The following is a 20,486-nucleotide window of genomic DNA, read 5'->3' as shown; positions in this document are numbered from 1 at the left end:
GCAGAGAAACTTCCATGGAAACCAAGTTCATGTACCATATCTAAACTGACAGAAGGGTTTACAAAATAGAACAGACAGAATTGTGTGCGATCACTGCTATCTACAAAAGGTATATGCACCGGTACATGTTTGTTTGCTACTTACAGTGAGCGCCAATGCGCAATCCTTCAGTCTGCGCTAATGAATTAATATAACGAAGGGAGAGAATTCAACCAAAACCAGCATATAAATCATACCCTAACGCTATCATTAATGCCAGAAATGACAACATTTAAACCCAGCTGCAAGGGAAGGGGGCGATCGTGGGTTTCCGCCACTTACAACACAATGCCTCAAATAAGATAAGGTATCGTTATAAAAACAATCAGCTGCAATCAAGAAGCCTTGCGCAAAGGGCTCACTAAAGCTGAACATGTACAGCAGCCGTGCAACAAGTCTCTCCGACCCAAGGCTGCCCCTTAGCTCCTGCGCGGTCTTTCCTCTGTAGCGCCTCTCACTCTGCGCCCCGCAAATGCTTAGTGACACGCACTAGCGCACCGCTCGGAACGTACTCAGCCCCTACAAACCCACGTGTCTGCGCTTCCTGTTTTCACATTAGAACGCCGAAACAAAACGGCTTCTGATAGGCAGAAGAGAAACCATTCCCACTACCCGTTGGTTACTTTTAATTGGTCCTGGTGTGATCACATTGTTCGGCGGCGCTGAGTGATTGGCTTACGCTAAGTTCAGTGGCGGAGTGTTCGCAGCAAAACTCGCCGGTAGACAGCTAGCTCTTGCAATGTCCAACAGAGATCTCCAGGAATCTGACGGGACTTGCCCAGCCTTGAGAAAAGACAGCTTTAGTGACGAAGACGAGACTTCTTCAATAGACGGCATGGAAGACCCAGATATCGTAAAATCCCCTAATGACCCTAAGAAATACCGGTTAGTATATAGCATGGGCATAAGTACCCCCATCACTACTAGCCCCTCACTCTATCCTGCTCTCTGTGCAGCACATGTGCTTCTGTCTTACCGGCTCTCCCAGGTCGGTCCCTGTCTCACTACAGTCAACTCATTTTTTTCAGTGTCTGCTCTGGTTGGGCTATTGGATTATTCTTTGCTCAGCATCATTGCCATGGTGTGCCAGTTCTGCACAGGATCAGAGGCCAAGTGTTCAGTACTGGTGTCAACTCCTGTTAGTTCAGATCCTCAGTGCAAAATTAAATCAGTTAAAGGGGATCTCAAGAACTGCCAATTAATATAAAATTGCTATACTGGTCATCCAGATACTAGAAGGTATAATGACTGTTGCAGGCAGCATCTCTGGATATTGTTCTGCACACTTCCCTCCACTGTTCCCTCTAAGCTGTGCTCTTGTGCCCACACACACACACAAATTTTGAGACCAGTGCACACAGTAAATTGTGGTGTGTGCAAAGAATTATGTGAAAGCACCTAATTTTATACTGCGCACATACGTTTTTTTTTTTTAAGTTTGCAAATAGATTTAAAAAGTGTGCGCAAAATATTTTTTTTACAATCACAGCAAAGAAGAAATTAGTGGGAACATTTCTTCCCTCCCTTGCATCTTCCGTCATCTGTAAAATGTTTTAAATAGGTCAGTTTTATTGCATTTTCATTATATGATATAGCAAAAATAAATACATATGGGAGGGAGACCATTCAATATATCACTGTTCAGTGTCATTACAAACACTACAATGTATATTCTTGAAGAGTCGTCAAAAGGGTTTCTAGATTCCACATTCACTTATAATATAGCAGGTTTAACATTACAGAAGACATACTTTCAATATTAGACTGTTACTTGTTACTTGAGTAGCAACAGGGGTCCATGGCTGTAATAGTAGTTAAAACACTTGACCAAAGTAGTAACTTAGAGCTGCTATGAAAAAGCATTTTTAGCAGTTAAATGGCTAATATAAAAAAAAACACCAGAAGACATTGTATTGCTTAATTCTGCTTAATATTTTTAGTTTTAGTATCCCATGATAATTGGTTTGCAGTTGACCACTTATTATCTGCTGAGTCTTGGTTATAACTTTACCAAAGCAGATTTATTAGGTTACTGTGTTTCCAGGGACAAGGATCTTTGCCATATTCTACATCCTTGAGAAGTTTTTAATTAAAAAAAACATAAAAACCCTAACAGTCAGAAGCACCCTTTTATTTTTTCTTCTGTTAGAGAATTTAGTATTTAATTCCACATATTGTTTTAATGATTGGGATGAGCACAGGCTGTTTATGTAAAAGGACAGAAAAATATACATACGTACATACATACATGCAAATAGTGGCAAAATGCAGTTGTGTACTAGAGGTTCTGGTCACATGAGAAACAAACTGGGTATAAAGGGAAGTATATATAATAAATATATATATATATATATATATATATATATATATATATATAGTATACAGGGAGGAGCACACCCTATACAAATCCAAATGCCCTTGGTGCAGGTCAAAAAACAAAAATATAGTAGAAAGAGTGCCGCACACACAGGGACTTGATACAAAAGAAAAAGTGGTTTTATTGAAAAAATTCCAACGTTTCGAGCACAATCTGTGCTCTTCCTCGGGGACAAACCAACCAATTTGGTTTGTCCCTGAGGAAGAGCACAGATTGTGCTCGAAACGTTGGAATTTTTTCAATAAAACCACTTTTTCTTTTGTATCAAGTCCCTGTGTGTGCGGCACTCTTTCTACTATATATAATATATATATATATATATATATATATATATATATATATATATATATAAAATATATATATATATATATATATATATATATATATATATATATATATATATATATATATATATATATATATATATATATACTGTTCTAAGTGGTATAAAGGCAGATAGGGATGTAAAAGTATGGAGCATTTAATGAAACATCAAGGAAGAAGCAGATACCACCTGGAGGTCTTCTGTTAAGTAATGCATTGGGTGGCACAAAGTAAGAAATGCACTTGAAGTACCCTGGGGGGTGGTTTAAAAATGATAATAATGAGGTGGTGGCAGTTGTCACCTAATGAAGTAAGGAGTAAAAAGTTGCCAAGAGACAGACAGGTCCAAAATGCAAGAAGGGTAGAGTATAATATCTTTAGTTATCAAATGGGCTGTAAAGGATGGCAGAAGTTAAGGGGTTACAGGAGACAAGCTTTATTTTGAAAGGTTGTAGCAAGGCAATGTTTGCATCCAGGGTGTAGCTGTTGTGAGTTGCTTTCAGTGCCAGTATAGACTGGTAAAGTGCATTCTACTTGAAAATGGCAGTGACAATCTGTTAGAGCTGGTATATCCAGTTTTCATTCTTCTTACCTTCCTTTTATTTAGAAATTAAGAGACCAGATCATATTGCCCTTGTTGTAGGCTGAAGACAGGGGTGGGTACCTTGGCAGGCAGACAGATTTATGAGAGCATATATGCAGAGAGAGAGAAATGTGTGAATAGGTTGAGTGAGAGGCTGGCGTACTCTTGGGATAAAATCCTGAGGGCTGTGGGAAAAGAACTCCACTACCAGATGGAAGGCATAAACCACTAATAGGAGGAGGGGAGATCAAAATTTTAGGGAATGAGCAAGAGGGAATAATTATGATTCCATTCGAGAACCTGAAGTATAAAACACCATTCTGTTCAGTGGGAGATAGGGCACAGCATCAACGCTGGACACTCTAACCCATCCAGATCCAGATTTTCTAAAGCAAATGAGATGGAGGGTGATAGAATTCAGACAATTCAGTTGTTAAAGAGAAACTTTACAGTGCAGAAATTGCCAAATTTGCTCCATTCTTGCTGCCTCCCACTAACTATAATAGAAATCATGGTACAGTGGTTTTCAAGTCATTTTTTGCATTTTTTGGCTGAAGCTTGATGCAGCCAGTTGGTTTCCATTAGTGTCAGTGGGAGGCAGAAGGGAAGGTTTTGGGTGTTTATTAGGCAGCTAAAGAATGCTGGTGTCAATCCACCTCATGTGCACTTAGCGCAGTTTGGTCACCCAGAAAGTCTGTAGTTCAAGGTGAATTCAGGAGACTTCAGAAATGAAATCACTTTTAAAATAATCAGTGTCATTGTCTGAATTTGAACAAAAATCAGAAATGCTTTGCAGATGTGGTGGTTGACAGATTTGGAATACTTGGCAACTCCTAGCCAGAGGAAGCTATATCAAATGGGGAAGGGCAACTCCTAGCCAGACTGGTTCTTATTCTTTTGCATGGGAAGCTATATCAAATGGGGAAGGGCATTTGACTGCCTTTGTTAGCCCCAAAAGTGTTGTGGTTGTAGTGGGAAATTAGAGCTCATCACAGAAAAATGTTCCCACTTTCATTCATATGGGATTTTTAGAAGTATATGGCAAACTCTAACTTTCACTTTCCATAGTGAAATATGGGATATAAAGTAGGTGAATTTTTCTGTGGTTAATTTCACACTTTGATAAATCTGCCCTCTAATGTAGTATAGCCCTTAGCCCTTTGAGAGTTATAAACAAACTTTTCAAGGACAGAACCTTTTAGTTTAAAGCTGCAAGTTTCTGATGAATATTATTTTTCTTCTCTAAATACTAAGCAACTATTTTTATGACTTGCACACATATTGTGTAATGTGTTTTCAATGATTTGATTTTAACCTAGGTATATTCAGCTTGACAATGGATTAAGAGTGCTTCTCGTCTGTGACTTGACTGCTGGTGAGATCATCTCTGAATATTCAGAGGACGAGATAGAGGAAGATGATGAGCAGGGGCAGGAGCAGGAGCAAGAACAGGAAGATGAATGTGCTTCAGATTCGCAAGCAAGTGAATCTAGTGGTGTGGACTCCGGTAACAAGCAAGGCTGTGAAGAGAAGCTGGTATGGCAATGAGGATTCAATGCTGGATCTGTGACAATAAAACATTCCATGTCATGTTACTATTTGGTGGTCTAGATAGGTGGTTGTAATGTTTACACACTCTAAAGCCGTACGTGTTGTATGAATTTCTATAAAGTTCTTACTTTGGTGACTTGATTAAATGGCACCACATCTTGTGCTAAATGCTAGTTTTCCTGATATAGTTGTTTGCTGATAATTTATACCAAACTAAAGGATATGTTGTAAGTTAAAATCTGAAATAATCTAAAAATGTATGTGCTCCTCTTTCTCGACTGCAGCTTTGCCTATCTTATATAAATGCTTATCAGTAGCAAAAAATACAAGGTTTATTTTCTTCTGCAGTCTGCTGCTGCCTTGTGTGTTGGTATAGGATCTTTCAGTGATCCTGAAGAATTGCTGGGGATGGCACATTTCCTGGAGCACAGTAAGCATTGTCTTTGTACATACCAAAAGAAGCTATACGCATTTCCCTAGAACAGATTGGTTGGGCAGATCATCATTATAAGAAGTAACTTATTATACACTGTTTTAATGTTTATCATTGTCAAGTGCAGAATATAAGACTTTTAACCTCTGTAATGCCAATAAATGGGAATAAAAACTCAGAATGGAGGAAGGGGGAGAACTGCAAGGGTCCCAATTCTAGGGACAGCTCAAATGGGTTTTGCAGTATATGGGTTCAGTTTACTTAAGGGATCCTGGGGCCGTAAAACCTAGATATACATGTGGATATTCATATTTATCTTAATTCGTTATTAGTGACATAAGTAATGTTTTCAGCCCCCTCATTTTCTCATTACAGTGGTCTTTATGGGGAGTGAGAAATTTCCTGATGAAAATGGCTTTGAGGTTTTCCTTAAGAAATATGGTGGAAGTACCAATGCTTCCACAGATGCCGAGCGCACTATTTTCCAGTTTGATGTCCAACGAAAACATTTTAAGCAAGGCTTGGACAGGTGTGTTTTTGTCTAAACCACTTTCTTTTATAGATGAAATTCTAGATATAAATGACTGATATTTGATAGGGGCCTGTTGGTACCTGTAGACAATGGCTGGGTTTCAGAGATCATGGACATCATGATATTCAAAACCAATTACATCATATATTCCCAATACCTTTCAAAATACAGCAGTATAGTCTTTCTTTGTCTTCAATTGTCTTGTGTATATCAGTCACACCAGTAGTCTTTTAGAATTCCATCCCTTTAAAACTGCACACCTATGAAATTGATGAAGTTTGCGTCTTATCAGATACCATTTTAGAGATTTGGAAATATATGCAGTCTACAACATTCTCCTAAAAACATTTCTTGTTACCAGGGCCACTTATACATTATACTATGGCTGTCCAATATTTTAAGGAATGATATGTAAATCTATTTTTAAATGTCTGACTGTATCTGACATATTTTATGCGATTACTGTATTGGGGTGTTTATTTACCGTATTTTTCGCCCTATAAGACGCTCCGGAATATAAGACACACCCAATTTTAAAGGAGAAAAATCTAGAAAAAAAAAAGATTCTGAACCAAATACTGTAGTAAAATATTTTATATTAACTGTATAAAGTTAATTGTCTCTGAGCTCGCACATAATGAAGCTTCCCCCAGGGCCCCCCCAAGTATCCTTCAGCTTTCCCCAGGTCCCCCCCCAAGTATCCTTCAGCGTCCCCCAGGGCCTCCAAGCATCCTCCAGCTCCCCCACGGCACCCCCAGTATTCTTCAGCTTCCCCCAGGGCCCCCAAGCACCTTCCAATTCCCCCCTAACCTCCCCCCAGCGGCCTCCGGCTCCCTGTGCTTTTATAAGGTTGCGCCCTGTGCGTGTGACGTCGGTACGCACGGGCGCAACCTTATAAAACCGAGGATGCGGCAGAGAGCCGCGGCACAGAGAGGAAGACAGTTCGTCGTATAAGACGCACCAACTTTTCCCCCCCAGTTTTGGGGAAGAAAAAGTGCGTCTTATACGGCGAAAAATACGGTAATTGATTTAGTTAATTGCCCTTAAAACAAATATGTAATTGCGAATTATATTGGTTGTATTGGGCATTCTTATCCTGTGGGTTCCTGTGCTGTTTAGGGTGTATCGCTAAGATCATTGGTAACAATTTTCTTCTACATTAGAAAATAGTCACAGAAACAAGGTTTCCAAAGTAGTAGGTGTTGCTCTGGGTTACTAGACCTTGGGCAAGCTTTGCACTTTTTATTACATAACATTGTAAGTATGTGTTTGTCTTCCTGTATTTTGTGTCTCCAGTGAAATGTGTGGTACCCATTTACCAGTGGCTGTGGATTGAGTTATGTGGCCTTGTAGATGCTGTTGTAATTTTATTATTTTTTTAATAATACTTTTTCTTTGTGTGCTTTGTGTCTGCAGATGGGCTCAGTTCTTTACTGTCCCACTGTTGATCCGTGATGCAGTTGAAAGGGAAGTGGAGGCTGTTGATAGTGGTAAGCATCACTTTGGAGAGCCTCTTATTCAATGTGAATATGTTGTTACATTTAAACTGTATTATCTCTTGCAACATTGCAGAATTCCAGATTGGACGACCTAATGACACCAATAGAAGACAAATGCTTTTTGCAAGCCTTGCCAAGCCTGGTCACCCTATGGCTAAGTTTTCCTGGGGTAAGTATTATGTTTCCACAGCTATAAATATGGCATGCCATTTTGCCCCAAACTGAATTCTCTAACTTTTCAGTAATGTTTTTGAATTTTTTGCATTCGAAATGTTTCCTTTAGCCAAAGAAGTGGGTATGAAATATGCTAACTTAACTGTCTTTACATTGCCTTTTGCTCACCACTTAAAGTGTCATTTTGTAACATTACATTTTTAAATGCTGCATAGTTTCCCAGGGAACAAATGTCATTTTTATTAGTAAAAAAAGGGATTAACATTACAAAGCACAGTAAAAAAAAATACACATTTTCCCCCCACTGTATTTAAAGAGGTTGTTCTCCTTTGAGTTAACTTTTAGTATGATGTAGAGCAGGGGTGTCGAACTCAATCAGAGAAGGGGCCAAAATCTAAAATCCAGCCTAAATCGCGGGCCGAATGGTTTACTGAACACAGTACCCCCCCATAGACAGTAGACCCCACACACAGTGCCCCCATAGAAAGTACCCCCAATTGCCCCCATAAACAGTACCCTCCATAGACAGTAGCCCCCACACACAGTGCCCCCAATTGCCTCATACACAGTACCCCCCATAGACAGTAGCCCCCATAAACAGTACCCCCAATTGCCTCATACACAGTACCCCCCATAGACAGTAGCCAGCCTGCACAGTGCCCCCAATTGCCCCCACAGAAAGTACCCCCAACAGACCAGTGATGTCGGCGCCTCCTTCTCTCTTATGCCGCGGCAACAGGCACTACTATAAGGCAGCGCCTCGTCGCTGACGTGTGACGTCATACGCACGGGCGCAACCTTATAAAAAGGCCTGTTGCCGCCGGCATAAGAGAGAAGGAGCCGATGGCGAAGAATTAGTATGTTTTTGCGCAGAGTGCGCACTCTGCGTAGGGAGCGGCGGTACTGTTTGGGTGCCCCCCTGGGAGTTGGTGCCCTACGCAGAGTGCGTACTCTGCGTATAGGAAGCGGCGGTACTGCCGCACACTCACTCTCTCCTCTGCTCTGCCACCCGCACAACCACATCGGATGCCGGACTATAGGTCACGCCTCCTGAATCTCGCGTGACTTGTTATCTATGGCATAGCCGGGCGTACTTGCTATCAATTACGCATGCGCATAGAATCTATGCGCATGCGTAATAGATAGCAAGTACGGCCGGCGAGATCACAAGCCTCCTATTCACCGCGCGTCATTGTGATGGAACGCAGCGGCGTGCAGTGATGACAGCGCGGTGCGGGCCACATTGCAAGGCCTGGCGGGCCGGATTTGGCCCGCGGGCCTTGTGTTTGACGTGTGATGTAGAGAGTAATATTTTAGAACAATTTGCAATAGTCATTTACATTTTGTTATCTGGTTGCTAGGATTTAAGTTATCTTAGCAACCAGGCAGTGGTTTGAATGAGAGACTGGTATATGAATAGGAGAGGACCTGAATAGAAAAATAAGTTATAAAAAGTAACAATAACAAACACAGCCACCTACACTGTGGCAACTACAATGCCTAGCAATAGTACCCTTGTCTGTATTGGCCTAAACCTGAATCGACACCATTCCAATATCAATATACTGAACACTGTTTGTATTTTTGTTTTGGCATGTTGTAAAAACAATAAAAGTTTACCTTTAAAAAAAAAAAAAAAAAAAAAAAAAAGTAACAATAAAACTGTAACCTCACAGACCAGTAGATTTTTGGCTTTTTAGTGTACACAAACAAACATTACTGTAGATTATCTTGGATCAGTTGGTCTTTCAGATTGTTCATGGGAGTTACTGTCCTGAAGATTTTGTTTTAGTAGAAACATAGAAAAGGAAGGCCCTCCTGAATAGCCTTGTGAAATCATGAGATTATGATCAGTACCGTAACTTTGGGGGCCTGGCCTACACAGAAACAACCACAGGGGACCCATAAAGTGCGCAAAATCATGGGTCATCTGCAATTTTGCGTATGCTGACAGTTGTGCAAGAGGTGCAGGTCACCCACAAACCTTGTTTAAGGCTCCCCCGCCTGCCCGCAGGGTCTGCTTCCTCTATAGATAAGCCACTGATGATCAGATACGTAAGGTTCTTACCAGTCATACCCACCATGGAGGCATGGCTTTTTTGTTGTATATTAGCCAATCTTTCAGTGTGCAATTTTCTGGGTCTCCATAGGTTCTCCCTTCATAGGAAACCTAGTTAGGACTACCATGTGGGGTTTACCTAGAGGTTATACAAGTTTCCAGAGGTGGGTCAAACCGGCTAGGTGTCCTAGGCAACCCAGCTGGCCGCCTCACCCCTCTTGCGTGCACGAACGAACCAACGCACACGTGCATGCTCAGTGAGTTTATGGGGGGGGGGAGGAGGAAGTGAACGCAGTGACAAAGGGCCGGGGCAAAAGAGAGCCCGGACTAGGGGTAAGCAGAAGAGGTACCTGCCTAGAGTCCCCCCACTGTTGTGCCTTCTGCTTACCCCTCATTCCAGCCCTGCCTGTAACAAGCACTATGAGAACCTGAACAATGCGGTTATGCCCTCATAGCTTCACTCCATTAAAATGAAAACATTTTTTAGTGGAGGGTATCGCTGTTTCCTTTGCTATTAGTTACACAGGAGCAGGGTCCTGCTCCTTACTTGTGAATCCCATCATCCCCATCTTCTGGCTGGTGGTCCCTGTGATGTCTAGGAAAAGGGGGAAACCATCTGAAAGCTTATACACTGGTAAAGCAAAATGAAGGTGTAGTGGAAAGGCATCTGGATTGGTTTTACAAATTGGTCAGACAGATTTATTTAGAGGCAAAGAAGGAAGGTTACCCATAGAAAAGCAAAAATCTTTTCAGGTTCATGTGCTTAAAAAGCGTCAGAAGTACAGAATAATTTTTGGTTTGAAAACCAACATTCTGATCGACTTCAGCTTATTCTTCTGCTTTTTTTACATTGACTTTGCCAGGACAAATTTTCAAACTGCTGCCATTCTTACAGCTTTGAAGCTACACTCCCCAAACTTGAATAACATAATCATGGGGTCATCCTGAATGAAACGGCAACATTTGTTGGATGACCCAAAGTGGGAGCGGCCCAACAACAGCCAATCAAATTTCACATATTAACTTTAATGGGGAAATTGAAACTGCTGCCAATCTTAAAGCTTTGAGATTACACTCCCCAAACTTGAATCACATAGTCATGGGGTCAGCCTGAATGAAAATATGAAATTTGTTTGATGCCCAAAAGTGGGCCGAGCGACGAACAGCCAATCGGATTTCTCCCATGAACTTTCAATGAGGGAATTTAACCTGCTGCTGCTCACAGTATTATCACCAGGGTCCCCAAACTCTTCATGGTTGGTCACTGTTGGACTGCAGGTTACAGTTAGTAAAAGTGGACAGAGCCACCAACAGCAGATTTCATCTATTGAGTTTCATTGTTTTACATTTAAAACACTCCCATTCTCACACTATTTACACCAGGATTCCCAAACTTTGCACAGTCAGTCACTGGGTAACCACATATTCAAGGTTAGAAAAAGTGGGTGGAGCCACCAATAGCCAATCGCAATCCGTTCATTGATTTCCGTGAGGAAATTTAAACTGCTGCCATTCTCACAGTTTGTCACTGAGTGACTATTAATACCGAGGTCCCCAGACTTTAGTCATCTTGTAACTGTGGTTCGAGGTTAGGAAAAGTGGGTGGAGCCACCAACAGCCAATCAGATTTTAACCTGCTGCCATTCTCACATTATTAAAATAGTGACCCTTTACAGTTGGTCACTAGGGGTGTGTAGTTTTTATTTGAAAATGTGGGCGGAGCCACAAAAAGCCAATCATATTTCACCTATTGAAAATGCTGGCATTCTCATACTATTTATGCTAGGGTCACAAATCTTTGCAGAGTTATTCACTGGGTTATTCACTGGGTGGCAGTAACTATGTAACTATGTAAGAGTAAAGGTTAGAAAATGTGGGCGGAGCCACATCCACCAATAAGATTTCACCCCTTGAATTTAAAGTTAAAATGCTTTGATTCTCACGCTATTTACACCAGAGTTCTCAATATTTGTTCAGTTTTTCACTGGGGGACTAGTATTCAAGATTAGAAAAAGTTCCACCCACAGCCAATCTGATTTCCACCAACTGATTTTCATTGATTTAAATGTAAGCTACTTCTGTTATCTAAATATTTATCACAGGGTCCCCAAACTGAGTTTGTCCCTGGGAAACTGTGGTTAAAGGTTAGAAAAAGTAGGCAGAGCCACCAACCGCCAATCAGATGTCACTCATTGACTTTCAGTGGGGAAATTGAAATTGCTGCCGTTCTGACAGTGTTTTTACTATATGACAGTGATCCAAGGTTAGAAAAACTGGGTGGAACCAATAACAGACAATCATTCAGTGACTTCACATGTTTTTCAAACCAACATGAAGTTTGTTCTCAAACTTTCCTTTCTATTTCCAACTTCTTATTTTATTTCAGTATGATATATATATTTTTATGTATGCAGTGTATTTAATATGTACTGTTCTCCTTTTGAAGGACAGGCATCTTTGTGTTTTATGTTATTTGTCTGTGAAATGTAGCTTTCACTCATTGCAGGAAATGCTCAGACCCTGAAAAATGATCCAAAGGAGAAAAATATAGATCCGCATTCAAGACTAAGAAAGTTTTATGAGAGACAGTACTCGGCCAACTACATGACTCTTGCTGTGCAGTCTAAAGGTACAGCATCATGGGAAATAATCAGCCTGCCCCATTCAACCAAAACGAACGGTTCATTAAAGAAAAACACTGTTTAGAAGGAAGTTCTGGGTAATGTAGTACTGCACCTGTGAGACTGTGGGAATAGCCTAGATTAGTGGATGCTGATGACATTGCTGTGTAATTAGGAATTGGCATATTTCATTGTTTTTGTTTTTCTTCCTACAGAGACCTTGGCCACTTTGGAAGCATGGGTGAAAGAGATTTTCAGCAACATCCCAAATAAGTAAGTCTGTTGATGTTGTTTTTTAATAACATAGGACTTTAAATTTTGCAAATATCTCCCAGTTTCTAGGCGATTTTGTTAAAATATTTTTAGACATCAGTGTTTAATTTGCTACATAACAATTTATTGCAGCCATATGGGGAAAATTACTAGTAGCCAAAAGTAATTGAAGTGGCTATTCCTAAAAAAAAAACATTAACATGTTTTTTTAATAATGTGTCATTTTAAGAAAATAATAACTTAAATACTGTTAGGTTATTGGTATTATTAATTTGATACTTCTTTTAACTGTTAATTGATTTTCTATTTTTTTTCTATAGTGGGTTACCAAAGCCAGATTATAGTAACCTTACAGAGCCTTTCAATACCCCTGATTTCAATTTACTGTACAGAGGTATGTAATCTTGTTTATTTCATGTGTGTCCTTATTTATCTATAATTGAATAACATTTTTTGATGTTCATCTCAAAATACCATATTGCTATGTTCTCCTGTAATCTGGATATTACAGAGTATACATTCACACCTCTACACCAGGGGTCTAGCAACTTTTTTTTTTTTTTTACCGAATTCAATACAACATTTAACTGGGCCCCGTACCACAACACTTACTGAACAAGTGTTTTTTCCTGAGACTGACTCTTCCTTCCTCCCTTTTTTTCCTTTATCCATTTCTTTTCTGCTCTACATTTGTCTTGCCATTTTCTATTTGCAGGATCTCACTTTGATTTTTTCCAATGTCTCCCCCCTGTTTCTTCTGTTTCTCTGCCTTTTTCCTGTCCTGCTATTTTTTTGGTCCCCCACCACATTGCAATGTGATGCAATTACATGACTCAAGAATATGTGGGTAGAACAAGCTCCCATTTGTAATATGATCCCAGTAGAAAACCCAACTGTAGGTCCCTGTAATGGCTAAGTATTTTATTATAAAGAGATATGGGTGAATATTCTGTGTAAAATGTAACTGTATAACCTTATTTATAAAGCACTACAAGGATATGCAGCACTTTACAGTCTTACAATATACACAATTGCACACAGGGAGGACAAGTGTTATAATAAATACAATAAATTATTATAAATATGCAGAGATTAAGTGCCATGTGGTATGAGACACAGTAGGAAGGAGGTTCCTGCCCCATAGAGCTTGAAATCTAAATGATTCATTCCAAATGTATTGCCCCCTTCTACATTTTCAACTAGATTTGCTCTTCGTTATTGTGCTGGGAAATCAGTGACCACATCAGAAGCTGTGTTGAATCAGAATTAGATATTGAACAAGCAGTTGTCCAGATAATGTTGGTAATATATTGTGCTTGTAATGGGGGTGCATCTCATCCTAAAATTGGAACTATATAAAATTCACATAATGTAGTGCCTAGTAGTCATCAATTCAATTGCTTACAGCACTCTACAGCATCATATTTTGCTACAATTTGGTGGTGGGGTCAGACTTTAGCGAGTACAAGCCAACCTCTACACTCTACACATAAATATATGATTTCTAACTCATCTCATGAAAGCATGACATCTGTATGTTCATTTAGCATGGCAAAGCAGTATTTCATGTAGATGCAGGAAAGCCAGTGCCGTTTAGAATATGTACTGTATTTAAATGGAGTGCCTAATAACCACACAGAATTAGGCTTTATATGAGCCCTGTTTTAAAAGAATGATCTGCCAAGAAGTGTGGTTATACTGCTTTAATGATGAGACCCCTCTAAATGATTGGCTGGCGATGTGGGTGTGGATGTTGCTTAAGAACTAGAGAATTAGAAAAAAAGTTCAGCAGTATTTTGAATATAATAGATGTGCGTGCCTGCCATTGTTAGGACCTCTTGTTGAGAGTAATCGGTACCATATGTTTTACTGATGATTATTAAAAAGTTAAATTGAATATGCAGCATTCTTATACATTTGGTGTCTTTTGTACAACTTGCATAAACAGAACTAACTCTTTTTAAAATGTCCCAAAGAGACCATATAGGCCTCTCTTCAGCTGAGGTTTCAACTGGGACTTTTGGAGGTTATGCTCCTATTCCATGGGTCAACTAAAAAAGTGGGGAAAACTGATGAATCCAGGTAGCAATACTAGTAATGGGAATTGCCCGTTCTGATTTGCATTAAAGACATCCCTTATTTGCAGACTAACTGAGAAGTTTGTTTTTTTTGTGGGAATTTTAAGGTGATTGTGTACAGCAAATAAATCTTTTTGCAGAAGGGCTCATATATCACACAGGTTACAGAACTGGTATAGCAACATTAAAAAAAATCTGGCAGAAATCTACCTGCGGGCAAAACATTTCCAGGCATGCAATTCTTTGTGCTGCCAAATATGGCCACCTACTGGCAAATACTTAATTAATTGGTCTCCTCGATGAGAAAAGTTGATCTGTACTAAACTAATGTCACAATGTAATATACTACCGCTGTCTCCTTTGTGGTCTTTAGTGCATTCACTGCAAAATGATTTTGTTGATGAATTTGTTTTTCTTTTTGTATCAACCAATGCAATTTTGTATGTAACAAATATGGCTTTCTTCAACACAAGTTGTATTTATTTTGTCAAGCTTGTGTAAAAAAATATCTGAATATTTTCATTTATACCTGACTATTTCAAATTGCCACTCAACATACAGTGTTTGTTGTGAAACTTCTGCCTTAATGTATAATAATTTGGTCATACTCCACATATAAACTGCCATTCTGAGTATATTAAGTGATAATGTTAATATTCTTGCAATAACATCCTCATAAACTGACATTCTTATCTTCTTATATTTCTTTTAGTTGTCCCCATTAAGAAAGATCATACTCTGACTATATCATGGGCTATGCCTCCGCAGCAACAATATTATAGGTGAGCACCCACTTCTCTGAAGTACTTCTCTCAGAGCTTTGAAGGTCTTTCATGTAGTGATTTGGTCACTTGGTCACCAAATATTGTGTGTTCCGACAGGAATCGAACTCCTCTACAACCTACAGTTTGTGAACTAGTGCATTTTAGACTGGCTGAGTATCTAAACAGCTTTGAAGCACTGAGTATTTGTCTGAATACATACAAATTCAACAGAATACAAAACCCAATTTTCATTTTTAGATTCAAGCAAAATACAAATAAATTGTCAGCTATAATTAAAAAAAAAAAAACTTTGTCTTCAGGTCTCCAGAGCCTTTAAATGACATCACTCTAAGGGGTTTGGCAGAACATTGAAGCCGAACCAAATGTGAATACTGGGATTCAGCCAGACACTGGGCTTGGTGCATTCCTAATTCTTGTACACTGTTCAGTTTCATGATCCACAACATTTTGCTTATTAACTAAAGTCAGATTAAATTATTTACAGGCAACACCCATATGTTACATAATACTCAGCTACTGCCCTTGTCTATTAAAGTAATCATACTGGAGATCTGAAAAAAACATTTTCTTTTATACTATGGAATGGGACTGTCTCAATGGTCAAATAGACAGGCACTTGATTTGTGGGTAGTTTTATGGCAGATCTCTGCACCTTTAAAAACCCCTAGGTGCATGTTCTTTGCCACAGTGCATTGCTGAGTAATTATCTGATACTATGAAATATGCAGACTCATCAGATGGTAACACATGTAATTTTTAAGTTAAGTATATATCAGATTGGAGCTTAAAACCTTTGAAATCCCCAAGGTACATGTAGGTACACATGGAATACTTGGATTTAATACAGACTAGTGGGTTGATATTAGGTGTGAGGCCTAAGTTTTGTGAACAAAGTAGTTGCTCACCTCCTTTTGAAGAAGAATATTGAATAACACTGTAGGTGGGCAGCCAGCAATGTCTTTTAAAGTTAAATTTATTTACACTTTTTTTTTTTTAAATTGCTTTTTTTCACATTAAAGATTTGATTTGATATACCTAGTACTTTTTTCATCTGTTAAATTATACTTTTTGTTGTTACTTAGTAAAAGTTTTGCCTTGGTCTTCATACTATTTTCCACTTTTCTTATGGTCACTTTTGTGTTTTAGGGTGAAACCCCTTCGTTACTTTTCATGGCTGATCGGGCACGAGGGGAAAGGCAGCATTCTTTCCTTGTTACGAAAGAAGTAAGTGAATTCATGTAGAAATGATGTGGTGGTTCAATATTGCAATAAAACAAACTGACACTGGGATAAAGATTGGTGTTTGTTACAATAAACAACAATAAAAAGAATATAGGAGGAGAGTACAGGAATGTGAACCAAGGGAGTTGGGCTACTCCACATAGACATTTAATAAGGGAACATTTCTGTTGGTTTTCTAACGGATGGAAATGTGTTTTTTAAATAAATGTCATTGGATATATTAGGTGCCATGCACTTTAGATTCTACTGACAATGTCTATTCTATAGTTTGGGATTATTTTTGCTCAGTGCTATGCTATGTGTTTACTAGCAATACCTGGTTTGGCAAATAAAGGAGAAGCCAACATCTTTGAAAAATAAGGGATATATGGGAGATAAATAAACACTGTTTTTGTAGTTGGTGAATTTTATGGCTTTACACTGCTAATTTGTACTCAGGAGTAATCTAATTAGCTTTGTAAAAAGTAAAAAAAAGATGTTTGGTCTATTTTCTTGGATAAAGTCTCCTAGTAGCAAATTAAAGGATTGCAAGTGATGGGGGCAATTTCTAGCATTTTATCCCCAGCATACAGAGCTACAGAACACTTAACCTTGAGAGTTTGTTTGCATTATCTGAATAAGTAGGATCTCATGTATTGCAAAGTAATAAGTCATTCATGACTAGGTTGGTAATACCTATTGCATTGTTTGGTGATTGGGGGAGGGCTGCAGCTGTCCAGATTCCAAGTGTTCCTATTACACCTACATTAGGTATCATTGTATTGTCTCAAATGCCTGCTTTTGACTTATGAATCCTATTCATATGTAGGTTTTGGGCTGTGTCCCTGTATGGAGGGAGCAGTCCTCTTGGTGCTGAGCAAAACTCAACCTGTACTGTTTTTACCATAAACATCACATTAACAGATGCAGGATATGAACATTTCTATGAGGTACGTGGTATAAAATGTATAAGCATGTATTTTCACCTGCAGAGTGATAGTTAATGCTCTATAAACAGCAGCAGCAGCAGCAGCAATTTGATGTAAAGTTGTATGTAATGTGTGCCCTCATAGTCAGACAATAATGGGCTCTTCTGTAATTATTGTGTAAATTTACAGTATCTCTGAGCTCCATACTTCAGTTTTATTCAACAAAATATTTTAGCTTTTTTAATGAAACAATAATTGGCACCATACTGGAGCTTTTCAGCAGAAAAAGTAACTGGAACTCACAAAGTACAGAAAGAGACTGTGTAACGTGCATTCAAGCTCAGTTTTACTAAAAATAACATTCTCATCTTACACCTCAAAGATTACACAAAATAAACCCTAGTCTAGGTCAAGAGTTCCCTAGGTGGCAAAACTCGCCAGCAGATTCCAACACATGGGGGCACATTTACTAATCCACGAATCCGAATCACGAATAAGAAAAAATCGGATTGGAGACTAACATTTTGCGACTTTTTCGTATTTTTTGCGTTTTTTTCGTCGCCGTCACAACAATTTTTGTAAATTGTCGCAACTTTTTCGTAGCCGTTACGACTTGCGCGAATTTTCGCTCGTATATTGTCGCGACTTTTTCGTATTGAGCGCTCATAAACGGCGGGCAAACCTTTCAGACTTTGCATGATTTTGGAAGCCTCCCATAGGACTCAATGGCACTCTGCAGCTCCAACCTGGCCCAAGGAAAGTCTCCCATAGGGCTCAATGGCACTCTGCAGCTCCAACCTGGCCCAAGGAAAGTCTCCCATAGGGCTCAATGGCACTCTGCAGCTTCAACCCGGCCCAAGGAAAGTCTCCCATAGGGCTCAATGGCACTCTGCAGCTCCAGCCTGGCCCAAGGAAAGTCTCCCATAGGGCTCAATGGCACTCTGCAGCTCCAGCCTGGCCCAAGGAAAGTCTCCCATAGGGCTCAATGGCACTCTGCAGCTCCAACCTGGCCCAAGGAAAGTCTCCCATAGGGCTCAATGGCACTCTGCATCTCCAACCTGGCCCAAGGAAAGTCTCCCATAGGGCTCAATGGCACTCTGCAGCTCCAACCTGGCCCAAGGAAAGTCACGATACTGAAGCTTGAATGAATCCGAAACTTTCGTACTCGGCGCGACGGCTGCGAAAAAGTCGCGACAATTCGCGCAAGTCGTAATGGCTACGAAAAAGTTGCGGCAATTTACGAAAAAGTCGTAACGGCTATGAAAAAGTAGCGACAATTTACGATAAAATTGCAAAATACCGATCGTTACAAAAAAAACGCTTTTCGGACGTTCGTGGGTTAGTAAATGTGCCCCATGGTGTTGGAGTGCCCCCTAGTTCAGTCACTTTGGAAACCGGTAATGCAGACAGACATCCCACTCCTTATGGACCCTATAGTGTTGCTTCTTAATCAAGTTGAGAAACTGTGACATGGAAGGTTTACAGAGAACCTGATGAAAATGACCATCTTGTGGTTCCCAAGCCTATAACATCCTGTCAGCTTTATCATAACACTGAATTCTTGAGCAATAAGTAGGGAATTAAGACACCCTTGTTAAGTTGTTTTAACTTATATAAATGTCATCCCACTATATAGGTATCTTATATTTCACAGTTGCTTAGTTAAAAAAAAAAAATAATAATGTTAAGATGACAAACTGAAATTCTTTGAACTTAGAATTTACTTTAAATTCCATATTTTTTTCTGTTGAAAAAAATGGAGTTCTGTAAGACTGTAAAAGGTGCATTTTCATATATGTTTGTGTTTGTTTTCATCTCTTTTTGTGTTTGTTTTCATCTCTGTCTCTGTGTAGGTACTACATATAGTGTTCCAGTATGTGAAAATGATGCAGGTCTTGGGACCACAAGAAAGGTAGAGTTACACCCTAATTGCCTCTTTCTCTTAAATTAGCAAAGCTAAACACTAAGGGGCATATTTAGTATTCTGTGTAAAAAACGGTGAGAAAATTTGCCACACATCACCAGGCTTCGCCGTGTAAAATCTGTGTAATTTTTTAGGCGTTTTTTCTTCCACCGAAACTTATGGAAAATAACGGCGGAATATCCGGCGTTCAGACGGCGATCTTTTCCATTTATTTTAGACAGCTTTTTACTCAGTTTTTTCGGCGAATTAGTTTTGCACAGCATAATAAATATGCCCCTAAATATCAATTTCTCTGGTTTTAGAATCTTCCGGGAAATCCAGCAAGTGGAAGCTAATGGGTTTCGCTTTCAGGAACAGGTAAGGTTTATCATCATCATCATTATAAGTGTTATGCAACACTTGAATACATAATGAACAGGGGTCTTACAATAATTTAACAAGCAAGGGTTTCAGAGTAAAGGTTTCCATACACAGGCAGATTTCAGCTGCTGATTTGGGTCATTCACACTAATTTGGCAGCTTATCTGACGTGTATGGGGACCCACAAGGGCCTACCAAATCAGTATCCAACCAGATGTCGATTGTCAAAATTTTCCTCATCGGATCAGGGACCTCATTGGCTCATTAATGCTGTCCTCGCACTGGCAGGTCCTATTCCCTTTAGTGGACATACCAGTGGAAAGATTCACTTGTTTGGTGACATCCCCAAACAAGCAGATCTTATGGTGTATGGCCACCCTAAGAAATCAGAGGGCCCCACTAGCGTTTAATGTAAGGGCTAAGTACAAACATGGACACATTTTGTTGCAACTCTGTAACTTTGTTTAGGGTAGCTAAAATAGTGAGAATACACATCTGATTGTTTTCTATGGGTTTCAAAGCAAGTTGTGCCATGTGTCAAACAGGTCTGAGTGTGGGTTCGAAAGGAAGAGGGGCCTACCTTTTGGTAAGAATAGAGACAGATTGCTGACAAGGGAATAGAATATTATAACTTTATTACAGAATCAGCACAGAATTTTTAATAGATTATATTTAGAAAGTGTTTTATTTCCATGAGCTAAAGCTTTTATTTAATTATCATTTT

The 20,486-nt window shown here is 39.4% G+C and overlaps 1 protein-coding gene across 1 annotated transcript in view; it reads left to right on the top strand.

The window, feature by feature from the left end:
* Nucleotides 1–690: 690 nt before the first annotated feature.
* The window catches only part of nrdc (nardilysin convertase), a 41,064-nt gene continuing 21,268 nt past the window's right edge, over nt 691–20,486 (top strand). The window contains exons 1-14 of the mRNA XM_031900952.1: nt 691–924; nt 4,643–4,859; nt 5,223–5,304; nt 5,683–5,836; nt 7,256–7,329; nt 7,412–7,507; nt 12,078–12,200; nt 12,408–12,465; nt 12,786–12,859; nt 15,256–15,325; nt 16,475–16,552; nt 17,379–17,499; nt 19,332–19,390; nt 19,705–19,759. Of these exons, the coding sequence (XP_031756812.1) occupies nt 779–924; nt 4,643–4,859; nt 5,223–5,304; nt 5,683–5,836; nt 7,256–7,329; nt 7,412–7,507; nt 12,078–12,200; nt 12,408–12,465; nt 12,786–12,859; nt 15,256–15,325; nt 16,475–16,552; nt 17,379–17,499; nt 19,332–19,390; nt 19,705–19,759 (1,407 nt within the window). The 5' untranslated portion in view covers nt 691–778. The remainder of the gene's footprint in view (nt 925–4,642; nt 4,860–5,222; nt 5,305–5,682; nt 5,837–7,255; nt 7,330–7,411; nt 7,508–12,077; nt 12,201–12,407; nt 12,466–12,785; nt 12,860–15,255; nt 15,326–16,474; nt 16,553–17,378; nt 17,500–19,331; nt 19,391–19,704; nt 19,760–20,486) is intronic.

Source organism: Xenopus tropicalis, chromosome 4 (genome assembly GCF_000004195.4).
Source record: "Xenopus tropicalis strain Nigerian chromosome 4, UCB_Xtro_10.0, whole genome shotgun sequence".
Taxonomy (NCBI): domain Eukaryota; kingdom Metazoa; phylum Chordata; class Amphibia; order Anura; family Pipidae; genus Xenopus; species Xenopus tropicalis.
Note: the sequence above shows the minus strand (reverse complement) of the source record. Positions and strands in the feature narration are given on the sequence as shown.